Below are 19,003 nucleotides of genomic sequence, written 5' to 3' on the forward strand. Positions count from 1 at the left end.
ATAGGTAAATATTTAAAAACATTCATGATTAACTTATGCAAAAATAAAAAACATTTTATATATTCTTTATTCACCCAGTTCTAAAGTGCTAAAGTTTGATTATATTCGAGATAGAAAAAGCGTAAAATTTTATTGAACATCCGTACGATTTTCCATAAATGCAACACGTACCTACTAGATTATTGAAGTAGAGAAATACTCATTTAAACTTTGGAAAACAATTTTCTCACTCGTTTCCGTAGTGCGTTGGCTCTGGGGTAATAATAAATACATTCGCTACGGATTCCCTATTGGCCGCGGTAGGCGCGAGGCGCCCCAGTAAACGAAATATTTCCTCCATTTTTCCCGTTTTCGGCCAAACGTGCGAACTGGATATTAGTGTTGCTATAAATTGTTAATAAAACCGAATGACTTAAAATGGAATTGTTAAATGAATAAATAAATCAATCTTAAAAACGGGTTGTGCTAAGTAAAAGTTTATAAAGAAAAAAAGTATTTGCATAAAATAAATTAAAGGATAAATTAAAAGACACAATTCGTTTAACGATCCAGACTTCTTTGGGACTTAGAATCTGCGTAAAATGCATTTTAAAAAAATATTTTGGGTAAGCCATTATTTTCATTATTTTTGTTGATAATTTATAAAGCGCCATTTTGTGAAAATCCCCTCAAGGGCGCTATACAATAAATGTCCCAACACGTCTTGCAACTCCATAGATTTTATTTCCTCGCTTCCAATTGTAATATGATTTAACAACAGATACCATATAAAAACCTAGCTCCCATTTACATGATTTAAAAATAAATTTTGGTATTAGTAATTATTTTTTCAAAATCGTTTCAAATGAGAGCTGGATTACAACACATTCTTCAGCTACAGAGCGCATAGCCATAGACGGTTTAAATTCTTGACTCAATTAAGAGTTTTTAATTGAAATAATTGATGGTTTATGACATTTACACACAGAAGCTAGTTAAACGAATGTCTTGCAGCTACAAAGCGCATTGACGAATGAAACCATATCCGAAATCAAACCAGAGATCATTAGCATCTAAGCGAAATTCCCTAACCTGTTTTGTGTGGTCTGCAAAGTAGGCATAAATATTTTTTTACGGTATTTATTCTAAAATAATGAAATCATTTTCTTGCGCACGTCAACCTATAATGTTCATTCACAGGGATAGTGTTATGCAAGAATGTGTCATGCAACAAAATCGAAAAAAATGTTTGTGATTCATGTGTCATGATTCAAATGTTATTATCTTACTTTAAAAAAAAAGTTTAATGAGTTCAAACTAACAAATCCTCTGTAATACCTCGATGTGTTTACAAAAAACTATGCAACTGGACTAAAAACTAGAAAAAATAATTCGATATTTGAAGACAATGAATAAAATGAAATATAAAAGTAATCCCTGACAATTGAAGGGTTAACATCATGCGGATGAGATTTTTCTCAATAATAGATATATAGATGTGGCTGGAAGAAGACAAAAAAGACAATTAAAAAAACGACTGTGCAGGGAAGCCATTTAAGTTTCTTATTGGTTTATTTCTTTAACATACGATTTAGGGTGCTATATTAGAACAAACTTTTAATGCGTAAACTTAAGAATGAAAAACTAAAAGCAGTACAAGTCATATTGTGTTTTTTCTCGTATTTGATTGTTTTGTGTTGCTTTAAGCAATTCTTATACGAATTACAGGTTAAATTGTTTTATTTTATAACTCAAATGATCTTTTTTTCATTTTTTTATCTCTCATCCAATCTTTCGTAGACCATTTAGAGTTGAACTGCATACTAAACTCATTTAAAAATTTAATTGACATGTGCCTTTTTACCTAAATGTCACAAAATCTAGAAAAAAGATGGTGAAAAGTGCATTCTTTCAATTCTGATTGAATTTTTTTTGAAAAGGAACACAAAAGTCTAGGGTTTTACATGACTCAAAAGCTATCATTTATTGGCTTATTAAAGTAGTAAATACTCTAACACACAGTGTAACATTTACTATTTTGCCTATTTTTGAATATTTATATTTCTTTCGTTGATTGTTGTAAGGCAGTAAAGCTAAGGCCTTTGTTGATGTAGGTAAGATTCATCCAAATTATTTTACTTAAAGAAAACATCTAAAATTATCTACAGAACATCTAAAAATAATATTCAATTTTAGGAATAAAAATTCAAAACTAAATAAACACCCTTAATAAACTTGAATACGAAAAATGTTTCTGATATAATTAAATTTATTGATTTATTTGGAAAAACAACAAAAGATTTTCAAAAACAATTCACTTATAACAGTTATGTATCAGCCCAATTAAAGTTTTTCACAACAATACAACACGTTTTGTAGACATATGTACTAATAAACTAAAATAATAATTATTATGAACAAGTTATAAAATAATAATTATGTTACTAAGTTAGGAGGAATGTAAAGGATTAGAAAAGATTGGGATTAGAATAAAATAGGAGAAGAAGGGATTCTATTGAGGAGTTACCTATAAAAATATCTATAAAGAAAGAAGACAAGACAATAACACAATAGTGATACTTTTTTAATTAGAGTAGTTCTAATAATTCATTTTTAAAATTTGAAAATTCAGAATTGAATATATCTCTTTATATTTTGTGCAATTATAACTAATGAAAGAGTTTTGAGCAAGTTTTGAGACAGGCGCCATGGCGTATTTGGTTAGACAGCCAACTGTGAAATTGATTGATGTTCGATTTTCACCAGTTGCAAGAAAAAAATCTAAGAAAGATTTGTTTTCAATTGTTCTTGTGTGTTGTGTTGAGTGTTGTGGTGTATTTTTCATTACCCCCTCTATCCCACCTGCTGACGACCCTCTAAATAGAAGCTAAGCGGGTTATTCCTTTAAAAAAAAAGTTATTGGATCGTAAAGGATGGTAAAAAAAGTCGTCCTTGTAAATCTGGTAGGGCAGTTAATTTGATATATTTTAATTAAGTTTTTTTCTTATACATAGGTTGACAGTAAATATACTCAGCATGAATACAGGACACATACTAAGAAAACAAATCATTTGAATTTTTTTTCAAGAATATTACCGTCACTAACCGATTTTAGTTTATAACCGCATGTAGGTTGATAATTAATGACGGACAACACTATTGGTAATGCTCATCCCGCGGAAACCGTTTTGCGAGAAATATCTCTAGACTCTTCAAAATATAACCTATTCCGATTTAAGTGTAAAGTTTCATTATTTTTTTCAATTATTAAATTTCCCTACGCAAATATACATTTTCGCCTGGAGGGTTGAGTCAACAAAAAATAATTAAACACTCAAACAGTTCTTTTATAAGGAAAATGTAATAACTTAATTAAATAATTTATTGTACACGACTCAAGAAAATTTTACATGGGTTTTATGATTAATTTCTTTAAATTATCAAAAAAGATGCTTAGCAACACGAAATATCAAAGACGAGGCATTTACAGGGCAAATGACCTGTCATTGACCGATTTAATGGTAACATCTATATTTATTCGATTAATTTATCTGTGTGTTTTGTGGAGTAAAATAGTTAAAAAATTTACTAATGTGGATGTATCCAAATTATTTCACCTACTTTACAGAGTTTGAACATATCACAAATATCGAATAAGGAAGTTCTTGAGTATCGAATGGGGAAGTGAAAAAAAAAATTCTTACCCGCGGTAAAAAATGGGGCATTAACTGTACGGCGAAGTTTTTCTTCAATGTATGATTTTTTTTTTATTAATAAATTGGAATTCTGATGATTTAAATAAAAACGAACTACGAGTACTTTCAATCACTTTACAAGTTCTTTAGAATAAACCAACAAATTACAGTGTTTTAATATATTTTTAATTGCCGACAGACATTTTTTCAATATTTAGTGTATTTTTACGCTACGGGGCGCAGATTTTAAATATTTCATAAAATTTATTTTTTTAGCTTAGCTTGATAATTTATTTTATGTCTTTATCATTTTTATCTATTTCTTATTTATCTATAGTATAAAAAAAAGTTAAAATATTTCACTTAAAATTATTATTTACGAACTTATCTAATTTAAATAAAATATTTAAATGTTTTGGTTGTAAATATTTTATTTCTACAGTTTATTTTTAACAAAATTTGAGCACCATTCGACGGCTGATATGAGCATTTATATTTGGCTAAAAATATACCAAAGTAATTGAAAACTTACAATCTTGTAATATTCAAATCAAATACAAATATATGATTCCATAAAAAAGGGCATGAACTAGAATATTTTAACTGCTTTACTCTTTTAAAGATTATTGAGTGCATTTCAGGTAGAATAAAAAAAAAAACACAAATTTCATTTCATTAAAAATACTTTTATTTCATTACAAAAACAAAAAATTCAAATTTTGTTGCCACAGTTTTAAAATTCTATTTACTGTCTATTCTATTTCTCGGCTTTGTAATGTAATGGTCAGTGCGTTTGCCTACCATTCAAGAGGTCTCGGGTTCGATCCCCGACATGGTTGATGTGAAATATTTATTAAAAAGGGTTTTTCACAATAGAATATTTCATAGTCCTTGAATTGGTACCTGAAGCGCAAGACTTATTATCTTACCTTCATGTAACAAAAAAACCAAGATATTCTGCGATTGATTTACCAATATAGTGCTTTTTGCACCATTAGGTGCGGAAATGGACTGATGGTGATTTTGAAATTATCTTTAAATTATTTGAACACATTTTACTTCAATACTAAGCCTGAAAATGTTTTGTACAAAAGTTTGGTTAAATTTTAAGAAGCGTAATCTATCGCTCAAAAAGGAATTAACTATGTTTAGATAAAACTTAAATAAGTGCATTTTTTATCAGAAATGCATTTTGAAAAAATTTTTTAATTTTAAAGTGTGTATTTTTTAATGCATGATTTTTTTAGTTTCGCGATTTTGAAAAAAAAAACAGCGTTCTAAATCGCATGATTTTCTTACTTTTTATAAGTCTACAGCCTTGCTGCTTCAAATATTAATAAAACAAAATATTGTATCACATGTACTTAGTTTTGATCCTCTTTAGTAGAAATTTGTTCATTTATTATCTGTTTTGGTTCACAGACTTTGAAATCTATGGCCTTATTCTGTAACAAATCCCTTTCGTAAATTTATTCGTATAGCACTAGTGGGAATGAGAACGAAGTACAATTTTGATTGAGTCGAGTATGACGAACGAACGATCTTACGAAACGAAATTGTGACAGAATAAGACTGGTGCTATTTGATTCTTAACGCGTGAATTTTTTTAATTAAAACTATCGGTTTGTGTGTGCTTAACATAATCATGAGTGTATCAGAATCAGAACGAATGAGAGGTATTTTCAATAATGTTCGAGTATGTCCAATAGCTTGCAGACTGGCTGGATTTCCTCCCTAGGCAGTTCATGTTTAAATTAATTTAAACAGAGAAGAAAAAGTCAACAGATGGAAGAGTTAGGAAAATGTGGATGTTCAAACATAGGCAGAATGGGGAATGTTACACAGTGTGTAAAATGGCCACTTAAAACAGCCAATGACAGGTAATGTAAATGTCTAGACTTCCATATTTCCTCCTCAAAAATGTTTTCCCTCTCTGTTAAAATAAGTCAAAATACGAACAACTCCCTAGGGAGGAAATCCAGCCAGTCTGCAAGCATTTGGGCATACTCAAACATTGTTGAATTGCTACCTGGTAAAACAAGAAGTAGGTGATTTGGTTGCCTAGTAAGTGATTTGGTTCAGCCGGATGAATCTCACCCACGTGATAAAAGTTTCAGCTCTTTTACTTCACAAAAGTCAACGGATGGAAATGTGGATGTTCAAACATAGGCAGTATTGTGAATGTTACACAGTGTGTAAAGTGGCCACTTAAACCAGCCAATGATAAGCCCCGTAAATGCCTAGACTTCCATATTCCCTTCTCAAAAATGTTTTCCCTTTCTGTTGAAATAAATTTAAAAGAAATATTTTCAATTAGATGACTGCTGTCATCCTGAATATAAATTCTGAAAAAAGAAGTATATTGGACGCACCTCCTTGTTTGCCTACCATTTTGGGGCCCTAGGTTCGGTCCATAACAGGATAGACACTGAATACTAGTTTTAATGGTGCTTCTACAATGTTGTCCATTTTTCCAGGACTGGCATATGAAGCTTCATACCTCGCTATTTGAGTACAGCGTTGACAGAATAATAAAATTGAGCCAATAGAGCGTAAGCTTTAAATACGCCCAGACTTCCAACTATTTTTTCTGTTGTAAATGTACACACATTTATACACGCATAATAAATGTATGTGTGCATTAATATCTTTTATTGGCTAGTTTAAGTGATCCCTTATGTGACATCCATCAACCAATATTTTCAATAATTTACAAAGATCAAATCGCACCTCAGTAACAATAATAACAGTGTCTTTTTTGAGTTACGTATGCAGATACCAATAAATTTTCCAATTAAATAGGTGATTTAAATAAATTGAAACATGTATTTTTATTTTTATGTATTTTTATTAAGATAAGTAAAAGAGACAAATGAGTACAAAATTATAGTAGAGTTTATTACACATGTAATGATAGGGTATTATAACTTTTTTCTAATAAAAACAAAAATCTTTACTACGAGACTAAAGTATAATTTCAAATGGATTAATTATTAAATGAAGGTAATGATCATGGTAATGCTTGCTAAAATACTGAATGCGGTGACGTCATACAGCTTGTAGGCAAAATAAGGCGTATGTGAGCGAGAGGCGGGTTTATTGCCACAGTATGATAAAAAAAGCGTATTTCCGATATATATATGGTTTTTTAGCAAGTAAAATTTACAAACTATAAAAATCAAGTTTTAAAGACAAAACAGGCAAGACAAAATTAAAGAGTATTCTCTTATAAAAAATAATAGATAATACCCTATTAAGATTAAGTACATAATTAAAATATAAACATGCAAATTAAAAAAACCCAAAAATAAAATGGTATTATGAATTTATGCAAAACACTATTCGTCAATAAAGTCACAAAGTTAATGCTTAGAAGTAGAATTATAATAATTAACGACTTATTAGAATATTTCGTGTTTTTATAATATCAGTTTCAAAAGGTAAATGGAAATACTAAAAATATCTAACATGTAAACGATTTTTTGAGATTTTTATAGAACCATTTTTAATTTTAATTTTTCTATCTATCACATTGAGATTGACCAATAAATTTTTCATAATCCACGATGCATTTAACTAATGATGAAAGTTTTTTAAATGGCAGCTTTTTTCAGGGTTTTTAAAAATAGAACCTTGTGAAACTTAATGAAGAGTATTAATTTACAATATCTTAATGAGATTTAGAAGGAATATGAACATGACAAAAATGCAAATAACCTAATGAAAACTAAAATTATACGTTGATTAAACATCAGTCTTGAATAAATTTACATTTATAGTTTATTTTATTTTTGGCTGAAGATATTTTTTTCAAGTAGAATAACTATAATAAATTAAACAACTTACTTAATTTTATCGTAATGTTTATATATTATTTTTATTGTGTTTTTCTATCATTTTCAAAAGGCGAAAAATAAGAAACACCAACAAAATTGTACGTTAACCCGTTTTATGGAAAGTTCTACGAAAAATTCGCCACATACGAATTTTTAGAGCTTTTCATAGCAATTTTTTTCGCTTTTAATGGAATAATATTCTTTTCGATAAGATGAATTTTTTTTTTCAAAAATAAGGTTTTAGTAAGCCAATAAATATTTGTCTCACAAAAACTGAGTGAACTTTTTATTTTGTGTATGATTATTAAAAAACGCGGGCCTTCGCAATGCAAAAAAATATTGTTAAAATAAATCAAAATGAGATTATGCTTATTAACTAAGTACACTAATTACACAAGTTGAAAAATAAAAAAATTCGAGAAGCAAGAAGTAAATTAAGATGAGAGTGGCTTAAACAAAAGCTTAAACAAAAAATACTACCGGTTTGTCACTGGCCAAATGACAAATTTGAACCGTTATACTAATATCTTGACCCGGCCATGATTTATAGAACGAATCAGTCTTACGTATCAATTCTTGTGTTACGTACTTTTTTTCATTAATAGGTATCGTGACATGTTTGTACATATTATCGCTTTCAAAAATAACAACAGCGTTGAATTCCTCTTTTTGTGTTACAGGCAAATAAGGCACATCGTTGCATAAAGACCTAATGATTATGGAGCAAGTTAAAGAAAAATTAAACATGCTAAGCTTGATGATGAAAATGCACCCGTTCGTGATCAAACAGACCTTATATTTATATCTCGTCATGATTGCCTTTTTCATCTTGTTGATGAAATTCTCTACAACGATGTATCCTCTGTTGGACTCCATGGTAGTGATGCCATGGTAGATGGCCATGTGGCTGCGAAGTTGCAGATAAGTGAGGCTGTGCGTGCAGATCTTGTCAAGGGGGCACAGTATCATGCCGAAAGTGCACGAAGACTCGTGGGCTATACGAGTTTCGTAATTCACTTGTGCTGGACACCCCCACCTGAGAAGAAAACATTGTCAATTAATATATAATAATAACCTTTAAACTATATTCACAGATGAAAAATAATAAAAACGCACCGTATAATAATATTGGATCAATTAAAATGGGCAAAAAAACATTGTTATAAAACGTGCTTTACGCGAAAAGGTCTATTGATCTCGAAAATATGCAAAAATATAAACTTGTACATCAAACGTATTTTGCCGGATATATTAAACTATTTTTTAAAGATGTTAATAATAAGAAATACGTGTTTATGAAAAACAGCCTGACCATGATATATCTGAGCTTCTAAAATTATGACACTCAACTCATGCTCAACGCTAAATATTTAACCGCCAGCCAGATTTTACGATCTATTACGTGTTAATGAAGAAAAGTCAGAGCGCGTTTTACCTTGAGTCTTCTAAAATTATGTTGTAACTCTTGCCAAAAGCGAATTTAGCCTTTATTTAATCGCCAGCCGTGTTTTGATGTGATCTTGACATTTAATTCGATACCAAAGTAGATACATAAATAAACGAATTTAAAAAGTTATTTCGTGAAATTGAAAAAAAAGACAGCCATGCATTTATTCTTCGATTTAATTGATTTTTAATCCAGGTTACAGATCCGAGGTTTTTTTTATATCAAACAATTAATTATTAAATTACGTGTTATTACGTGACGCTAACGTTTTTAGCGAGTTTTTCTAATAATATTTTGTTCAGTTAGTCAAATAATATTACAAAAGGTAAAAACTTCAACTTTTATTTTTTTCCAATTCTGCCTGGCCGGTTATATAAAAAAAAACGAATATTTTCTTAAATGGACAAACTGGGTTGTAGTATAAAACATTTTTGTCCTTTTAGAATTAAACGAAACAATTATTTGATTTGGTTTTTAATTAAGCTAGCAACTTTTAGGTATTTCTAACTTTTGCATTTGTATTTTTTTATATTAAATGACGCAAAGCCTTATGTTTAAGAATCATCCGTTCCTAAAATATGTAAGTATCTAGTTCTTTCGATTAATCATCAAATATGCCAAGATTATACATGCATGCACATAAATGATGTGCAATCTTCAGATGCCAATCGAAGATTTCTTAAAAATGGAATGATTATTTATCACGAAATAATTTGATGTTAATCAATAACATTGTCTGATGCATTTTAAAAGAATGTCGCTATTTTTGTAAATCTTACACTTTTAGTGTATTAATCGATTATTGAACATGTAGAGCGAATGAACTGCGAAACAACTGCGACTTAAAATACATATGATGCAAACATGATGAAGGACGCAGTATGAGGAAAGGTGATAAAGACGTGACATGACAAAATCTAATCAATACGTACTTAGCTACTTTATTGTCACAACTGAACATTTAAGAATGGACAATCCACAAGTCAATTTAAAAAAAATATATGTATGGGAAAGGCAAATTAATTGTGCCTATGTTGTTAACTTTTTGATATACCGCACCTCCGATAAAATATTGTCAATTAAAATTTTTGCGTGAAGTATAATTATGAAAAAAATCAAAATGCTAAAAATATAGCTTTAAATAATGGATTTTTCGAAAACGGCCATTCTCAGTTTTACAACGATCGAGATTTATTTTTTATATTGTAAAATCATTCATTGAGACAAATCAAAATATATAAATATGACACATCAGCATTGTTTTAAATTTAAATGGTAAAAAAAACATAGTTTTAACCCTCTCCTGCCTGATGGATCTTGTAAGTCATAATTATTTTACTAGCCTAGATAAAGACCTATATCTAGGCTAATTAATTAAGGCAAAAATCCTGAAAACGGAATTGAGTTCGATTCAAGTGTAATTCATTTGATAAATGGTTTTACACTGTAATATTTAATAGTCTCTGGGCTGGCGTAAAGCAACTTGCCTTCATGTATACGAACAAGATACGCTTCACCGAGGATGTTCAGTGGTTTTTTATTTTAACAGTAATACATATATAAAACAAAAACATTTTTATGTACCGTATTATTAGCGCTAAGATTTATTAAAGTTTTGTATGACTCCGCCAGTGACGTCACTAGTTCTAGTCGGTGTTATCTTCCCGGAAACAAGAAATCTATCAAAACCTTTTATCATTGGTTTAATCAGAAGAACTTGTGACGTAAGTAATTCATATTTTTTTTTTTTTTCATACATTTCAGAGGTACTTCGCCGGACAAATTTTTAAATTTTCAGCACTTGTGTGTATTTTTCAAGTCTAATTATACGCAGAACTAAATTTCATCGTACTTTGTACATTGTACGCAAGTTTCATGTACGGCGGTAAAGACATTTATTTTTTCCATTTAACTTATATTAACGGTTCAGTAGAATAAAATTACTTTAATGACCACGATCCGTGGTGTAATAGTTAAGACGCTCGCTTTACGCAAAAGGGGTCCGGGCTCGATTCCTGGTGAGAAAATCAAATGGGATTTTTTCAACCGGTGATTTCCAAAAGTATTTTGTCGGCCTCGTGGTGTATTGGTCAGCGCTTTCGCCTGCCATGCCAGGTTTCGGATTCGATTCCTGACACGGTGGACATGAAACATGTGTTTCAAGGCTGTTTTACACTAGCATACCTTCTTATTATATATACTTCGTCTTACCCTCATGTAAAAAAAGATACGCTACAAATGTACCAAAGCAGTATTCTATGCACCATTAGGTGTGGAAAGGGAACGATGGTGTTGATGAATAGGGTATCTTAGTCGGTTGCGTTCCGAAAAAAACTTTCTCCGTTTTCAGAATTTGACATTTACGTCTTTCTTTCTTATGACAAAGCAGGCGACGGTTAAATAATTCTTACCTCTGATTTCGGCAAGGTAACGTGAGGTCCCTGATAAGCTTAGCAATGGCGGCGCAAGGGGCGGTCGGGGGCGGAGCGCGACAGTAAGGGCAGCATACAATTTTGCGCGCGCACGAGCCACACCACAGAGAACCGCAGCGTGCGCACGCACACACCCCGGAATTCTAGAAAGAAAATAAAAACAAATAAATTCTGCATTCAGACGCATACAGAATAAAAAAATAAAATTAGAACGGTTTTCGGAACGATAGCTACTCTCAGGTCAAAATAGATGTAAAACATTAATTTTGGAGGCTTATTCGGAAATTAATATATATTTCTTCAATTCTTGAACCTTGATGCAAATAATAATAATTATTTCATCTAACTGTACCCATTTAAAAAGGTTTTACATGCTTATTGTTTTTGTATACATTCATATTATTTAATATAATATTTTTTATTTGAAAGGAGAAAGGAAGAAAGGCTGATCTGGGGTCGCTCCGTGTGCAACAAATGTTTTTTTAAGTCAGTCAATTTTTTTTCTCTTCATATATTCGTCCCATCTCAACACAGGATATTTAATACCATAGAGTTGGGACGAATATAGATATAGAATGTATGTTAATAAATAAATTCTTTTCTGTATTATGTTTTTTATATGTTATATTTTATTTTTTACAAGTGGAATTATGCTGAGTAGTTTTTCACGGGTACGCTTTTTTTGTATGTCGGTTTCGTGGTGTAATGGTCAGCGCGTTTGTCTACCATGCAAGAGGTCTCGGGCTCGATTCCCGACATGGTTTCATGAAAAATATATTTATAAGGATGTTTTCACACTAGAACATTGCTTAGTCCATGGACTTGTACCCGAAGCGTAAGACTGATATTACCTTCATGTAACAAAACTGATTAAGATTTGGTGTACCGATGCAGTGTCCTATGCACCAATACAGTGCGCTATACATCATAGGGTGTGGAAAAGGACTACAAAAGAATCTATTACATATTTGAAATAAGCTCAAATACTGATTATTTTCATTGCTTTTCTTTGGGTTACATTGCCGTGATGTGCCCGAAGCGCAAAAAGAAGAAACAGTATGCGGTGAAACAACTCAGAAAATATTAAAAGTATTCAATGTCGCCTTTTTTCCTGTCATGAATTTTTCTTCATACACTTGTTATTTAAGTGCTATCAACATTTTTATTTTTATTCAGTTAAATTGTCATTACCTGAATATTTTATGGAAGGGCCTTGTACTGGAAGAATCTTGTTAAACATTTTGTCAACACACAACAATAGTTGAGGGGTGATCTTGGTTGCTTTATTAAATTGCTGTTATTTAAAAACTGGTTTATAAAAACGCAACAAACGTTTTACAGCAACGCTGACAAATATTGACATACTACTCTACTGTCACATTTAAATTTTATTTCGTGATCTATTATTTGTAATCCAATTTGCTCTTTATGTTTTGTGGATAGAATGCATTTATAACAAAAGATAAAGTTTAACTAAGCTGAGATTAATTTACTTTATTTTAAACATTAGCACATTATTTGATATATTTCTCAAATACGTATTTTGAAAGAAATGGATGATAAATAATTTTCATGGGTGGTTAAAAAATATTGTCAATCACAAATTTAGGGAAGCCAAATACGATTCTACAAACGAATGAGTCCAGCTAATCCCCTATTACTATTAATGAACTCCAAATACGTTACACAATAACTTATTATTCGTATTTATAAACCATTATATACACAATGTCGGTTTTGTAATGTAGCCATCATGGCTATTTTTATGACTGAGGTAGCGGTTTCTTTTTTGCGTAAAATACAACTCGGGTATTATTTTCCTTTATTTATTTATTTGAATTTTGTTTTGAGCTTACCTGGAGAGGGTTGCAACACAGAAGACACTCAGATACTCGAGAAATAATTTCAGCGCAGTTTTTGCAGGTACACTTGTGTGCCTTGTCTCCACCTTTATCACCTGAAAAAAATAAGTGGGTTTTTAGAAATGTATTTATTTATTCAATAGACTAGTTATATCAAAACACTGGAAAGATACAAAAAGGAGGGCAAGTGCCAAAAAGTTAATTAGATCCAATGCTTCCCCAAAAAAATAAAAATTAGAAGCTAATTTTTTAGTACCTATAGTACAATGAGCCATCTTTTATAACTAATCTTCTAAGTACAACAAATTTAATTCGTTTGTAGTAGCTATCTGAGATGGGTTTGATGCTCATTCATCGATTACTTTAAGTTGAAAAAAAAATCGTCCATCCAACCAGTGCTTGAACTAAAGTAAAAATCACTCCGCTTCGACTTATTGTGAAATAAGAAACTGCATAACTCCTTTGAAGCGGGCGCTCAGTACTGATTTCTCAAGTCCGCACATGCGAATATTGAGATATTTAGAAGCTTTTTGGAAGCAGTTTTAACAAATCGATCCAAGTTTACATTTCATACATTGTGACTGCTTTACAACAAATTTAGCACTGACGTTTTTACGATTGTATTATAACATTAAACTTTGATGTATAACTATTTTATTCTTAAATTATGGCATAAAATTGCTTTTTAGTTTATTTTAAACTCGAATTACTGTGTCGGTAGTAGGTTCATATTTTACTAATCTACCTAGTACTGCTTCCCTAATCAAAAACGTCACCGTATGCCTGTTTCGAGTAGATATAGTATAATATTTTGGCTGCTCATAAAACAATTAATCATACGTTCAATAATAAATTGTTTATACCGTCAGTATCTGATATAACAACGCGTACAGGACGAAGATTCTCTTCGGCCTTTATTTCTCTCTCATTGTCCCGTATCTCGTCAGGGGTATCTTGAAACAGGTCTAGGAGCTGTAAAAAAACAAAGTTATCAGAAAAAGGAGTCGATTGTAAAAAAACTATATATCTAAAAAATTTCTTACATGTTTACTTTAGAAATGATTATAGTGAGATAATTACTTATACATGTGTTTTAGTACCAGACCGCAAAATTACGAAGCAATTTTCCCCATTACAAACTTAAAAAAATAAATTTACGTATTTTTTTTATAATTTGAAAATGGAATAAATTTTCTTGGATAAGCATCCCTTCCACAAACCCCTACCTCTCCCCTACCCAGCTGTTTCCCTTGTTTGCTCATTGTGCTAGTCCGTTTATTTACATTTTTAAATTATAAAAATATCCATAACCAAAAAAAGTTTATCATGAAGAATGTTCTTCTGAGGTTTCGTGGTCTGGTCTTGAAACATCGTGTTTTGATGTTACCTATTTTAAATAAATGTAAGTTGATTATTAAAAAATATTTAATAATAACATTGAATGGAAAATAATTGTGGTTTTAATAGCAGTGCAATAATAAATAATCACAAGAGAATATAAATGAAGAAGAAATACTATAAAGAGCTATTTTTTGTTGTTTTACGAATTCTATAAATGATCCCTTATTTTTTTGATTGTCATAACAATTATCATCTATCTATTAATCGCACTTGATGGTGAATATGGAACTTAATTGAAAAGTACATACTATGTATCTCATGTGTCCTGAGAAAGGAAAGTGATCAGTCTTACGCTTTAGATCTCGGTTTAGGGACAGTGAAATATTGCAGTAGAAAACCACTTTCAAAACCAAATTTGAATTTCTACTTTCCCGGGAATCCAACCCGGAATCTCAAGCGTAGTAGGCTTCACTTCGATGAGTAGCCGTTGAGTAAAAAAACGAGTTCAGGGTTCCTATGAATGAATGAGTTTATATAAATGCTACCAATCTTTCTGATTTTACAATAATATTTATAATTGTCAAAGTGCAGTGCAACGGGAAATTAGATACAAAAAATGTTTTCTTACGCGCGGTAAAAATTAGAGCATTTAATTGTAAGGTAATCCTGGTGTAAAATAATTTTGATAAAAATGAACTATTTTGAATCTCGTCACTAGTTCTCCGAAACCAACAAATGATAGAAACGAATGATACATTTCCGGTTACCGGAAAGCCAATAATCAAGAAAAATGACTTGATACGTCACAGGTGTACTTATTTTTAAGATCGAAAACCTTTCAAAATCATAGTGCTGATACATAAAAATATTTTTAAGGCTTAGTTTGGTGGTCTATAAACAAAATTTTCAGGCTTAGTTTGGTGGTCTATAAACAAAATTTTCAGGCTTAGTTTGGTAGTTAATATTTTTTGTAAAAACCACTGAACTACCTCATCTAAAAGTACAGAAAAAAAATCTTCTTCTAAATCCTCTCCTATTATATACTAGTTAGTCGTTTTAAAAGCAAAGGGTTTTTTTGTATTATTTTGTCTGTTAATTTAATTTAACTGCTTCCGTTGTTCTTTTCACTTGAGTTTGATGATTTGTATAGAAGGCTTACGCTAGATGTATAAACATTATTCTTTTTCTTTATTATCTTCCATTTTATTTGTAACACGATTATTTGAGAGCAACTAAAAATGTTGACAACTTTGCCATAATCATTTGATCGTAAATATATAAAATTTAATTCAATGCAAATTACTCTTTAATCGATGATAATGATTGTACCCATTGCATAAATAGTAGGCAGGTTTTGATTTTATTTTTGTATTTTACCATGCGACTAATATTACATTTTTATGAATTCCATAAGCCGTTTAGATATAAAATTCAATCGCATGGACGATGGGTTTGGTTTCGATCCCTGTTTGCATAGTGAAATTGCAGTATGTCGTAGCTATTTTCAAAATATCTATCATCCGAAGATAATGTTGATAGAAGTAAAAGCTCTCGTGTGTTATTGTTGGAGTTGAATACAATGTTTGTTTTGCTTTTACTTGTTGCAAAATGTATACACAATGATACCAGTGTTTATATTTAAAAAAATATTTCGCGTATTTATTCATGTGGATACGATTAAGATATTATATACGATTGACTGAAATAGATAGCCAGTGGCAATAAATCACTATCTGACCAAATAAAGTTACAAAAATACTTGATACAAAAATAAAATCAGTTGGTAGTTTTGACGTTCGAACACTGTTATAAAATATACCACATTAATACATATTATTTAAATATTTATATATGCCACAATTCGTTTCCGATAAGTTTAATTCTAGGAGAAATTGAATGTTTTTCATTTCTAAATTTAATTGTTTTCACACAATATCACGAACAGTATCTACTAACAATCAATATTTCTGTTGGGACACAGTTTGCTAGTGCGATAAATTGTTTAGGACAATGTAGAAACTATTTATCTATTTTTAGATTGAACTATTTTGAGCACCTGGAGACCAAATTTCATTTTTATAAATAACAGTATGTCCTGAACACTTAAGAAATATTACTAGGTTATTTAATAAAAAATCGAACTATATTGATAGTACATTGTAAATAAATGACTGTTTTCGAGAATATTTGTTTATTATATCATAAACATTAATAAACGCAGAAAATTCTCCAGAAGAAGTATACTTGAAGAAAATCGTGAAATTTAATCGAAGGGATTCAAAAGTATATGGTTTGATATGCTGAATCAATTGGATTTTTACTATTATTTTTAAGCGTTTTAAGCTTATGTCTACCCAGCTCTAGAATTATCTCCCATCTACTTATATGTTTCTACAGTAGCTTTGTTTAAATCGGATCTATTTTATTAATCCTATATTTTGAGTACGTATTGAAACAAAAAATAATAACAGAGAAAAAAATTGTAAACAAATTAGATATTTGTAATAGACAAGTATACGTATACGCCGGTTAAAAAAACCGCTAGAAAATACATTTTGTTTAACAAAATTAAAATATATAAATGATTTTGTAGACTTACCCATCGAGGGAATGAATCCATTTTCGGAATAACAAAACAATTCACAATCTCTTGTAAGTACTTATTTCCACTGAACAACAAAACACAATGCCGGATATGTATTTGATAAATTTATCTAATATTTCTTATCAATCAAATGATTCACTCAAGTCGATCAAGTCAGAATAGATATCACCCGATAATTTTGTTTCTTGAAATGTTATCGATTAGAAAAAACTGATCTGTTTTGTAAATAACACCTTAAAATAGGCCACTTCAGATGTAGAATATATTCACTTTGAAACGGACAATTATTTTTTAAATAGAAAAAAGTGCGGAGCGAATTGACAAGAGCAACCGACAGTCATTTAGCAACTGACGGTGAATGTTAACAATTGTTCATCTTTTATACCCCTAAAAATTTGTAATGAGTCATATCTCATTACGGCCCTGTAGGGTAGATCAGGGGCGCACAACATTTTAATACGTACAAAATATATTATGTTACAAAATATATATTATTTAACGAGTGCATAAATTAGGCAATACAATAGCATTCCTTTTTGTGAAAATCCGTTTTAAAAAAAAAAAAATTGATTCTTATGATTTATTCAAATATTAAGGGATCGGGAATATTTTTGAAGAAAATTAAGATTAATGATTATATATTTTTTTTAAAAATAGGTGAAAGTCTAGTTAAATAAACAAACAGTAAAAAAAAAGATTGCCGTATTCCATATAGTAACATATTACAACAGAGATGAAGAACATTTAAGAGAAGGCAATATAGAAGTCTAGGCATCTACAAGGCTTATGACCTGTCAATGGCTGGTTTAAGTGGCCACTTTACACACTGTGTAACATTCACCATTCAGCTCACATTTGAACATCTATATTCCTTCAAATCATTCCTCTGTTGATGTTTGTAAAGTTAATAGGCTGAAACCTTTATTTACGAGGGTGAGATTTATCTAATTGAATTATTTCACCTACATACTAGGCAACGCCTGAAAATCTTATTTTTTCAATTTCGATACTTCTTCATGGACCAGGTGGATTTATAAACAATATTTTGAGCTTGTCCAAATTTTTGTACACAAGGAATGGATTTAACTCCCTGGGAAGCTGTTTATATTAGCATATTTCAACAGAGATGAAAAACATTTAAGAAAAGGTAATATACAAGTCTAGGCATCTACAGGGCTTATGACCTGTCAATGGCTGGTTTAAGTGGCCACTTTACACACTGTGTAGCATTCACCATTCTGCCCATATTTGAACATCTATATTCCTTTAATTCTTTCATCTGTTGATGTTTGTGAAGAGCTGAAACCTTTATTTATGTGGGTGAGAGGAAGTTGAATCCAGTCCTTGTCTACAAACATTTTGACAAACTCAAAACTTTTTGATATTCCATAAAGTATGACTACAAAGCACATTTATTGATTTATGACAAAAAATAATAACGTATCTCCAAATCTTTGAGGCCAAGAGTCCTATGTTGAGTTGGGATACAAATTAATGAAAAGTGGAAGCATACACATTATTAAACAATATTTCTGATAGTGAAATAATAAAACAAAATATATTTAAAAAAAAATATAACTGTAATTTGATTTCATGATTTTTAGTTCCCGGACAGAAACGTAAGGGGTAGAATAAATTAATTTTGCATTATGTAGAAATTTATCGGGATATGTGTTGCAATCGACGTACTTATGGGGTGTCTTATTTACCACTAGGCGTATAAAAGGGTAAAAATAATAAGAAATTGATGCGTTTATCTTCGTATCTTTACCTTCAGTTTAAGTTGCACTGTATTTGGTGTACCAA

At 30.4% G+C, this 19,003-nt stretch overlaps 1 protein-coding gene across 1 annotated transcript; it reads right to left on the reverse strand.

Annotated features, from left to right (window-relative positions):
* Positions 1–7,832: 7,832 nt before the first annotated feature.
* Positions 7,833–17,212, reverse strand: LOC148282171 (uncharacterized). The gene is made up of 5 exons (XM_088225528.1): positions 17,192–17,212; positions 14,115–14,223; positions 13,246–13,346; positions 11,369–11,532; positions 7,833–8,546 (listed from the first exon to the last, which is right to left on the reverse strand). Exons 1-5 carry the CDS (start codon positions 17,210–17,212, stop codon positions 7,973–7,975), a joined length of 969 nt encoding a protein of 322 aa, XP_088081654.1. The 3' UTR covers positions 7,833–7,972.
* Between the last annotated feature and the right edge of the window lie 1,791 nt (positions 17,213–19,003).

Source organism: Micrasema longulum, unplaced genomic scaffold (genome assembly GCF_059751315.1).
Source record: "Micrasema longulum isolate JH-2025_06_02 unplaced genomic scaffold, ASM5975131v1 h1tg000368l, whole genome shotgun sequence".
Lineage (NCBI taxonomy): Eukaryota > Metazoa > Arthropoda > Insecta > Trichoptera > Brachycentridae > Micrasema > Micrasema longulum.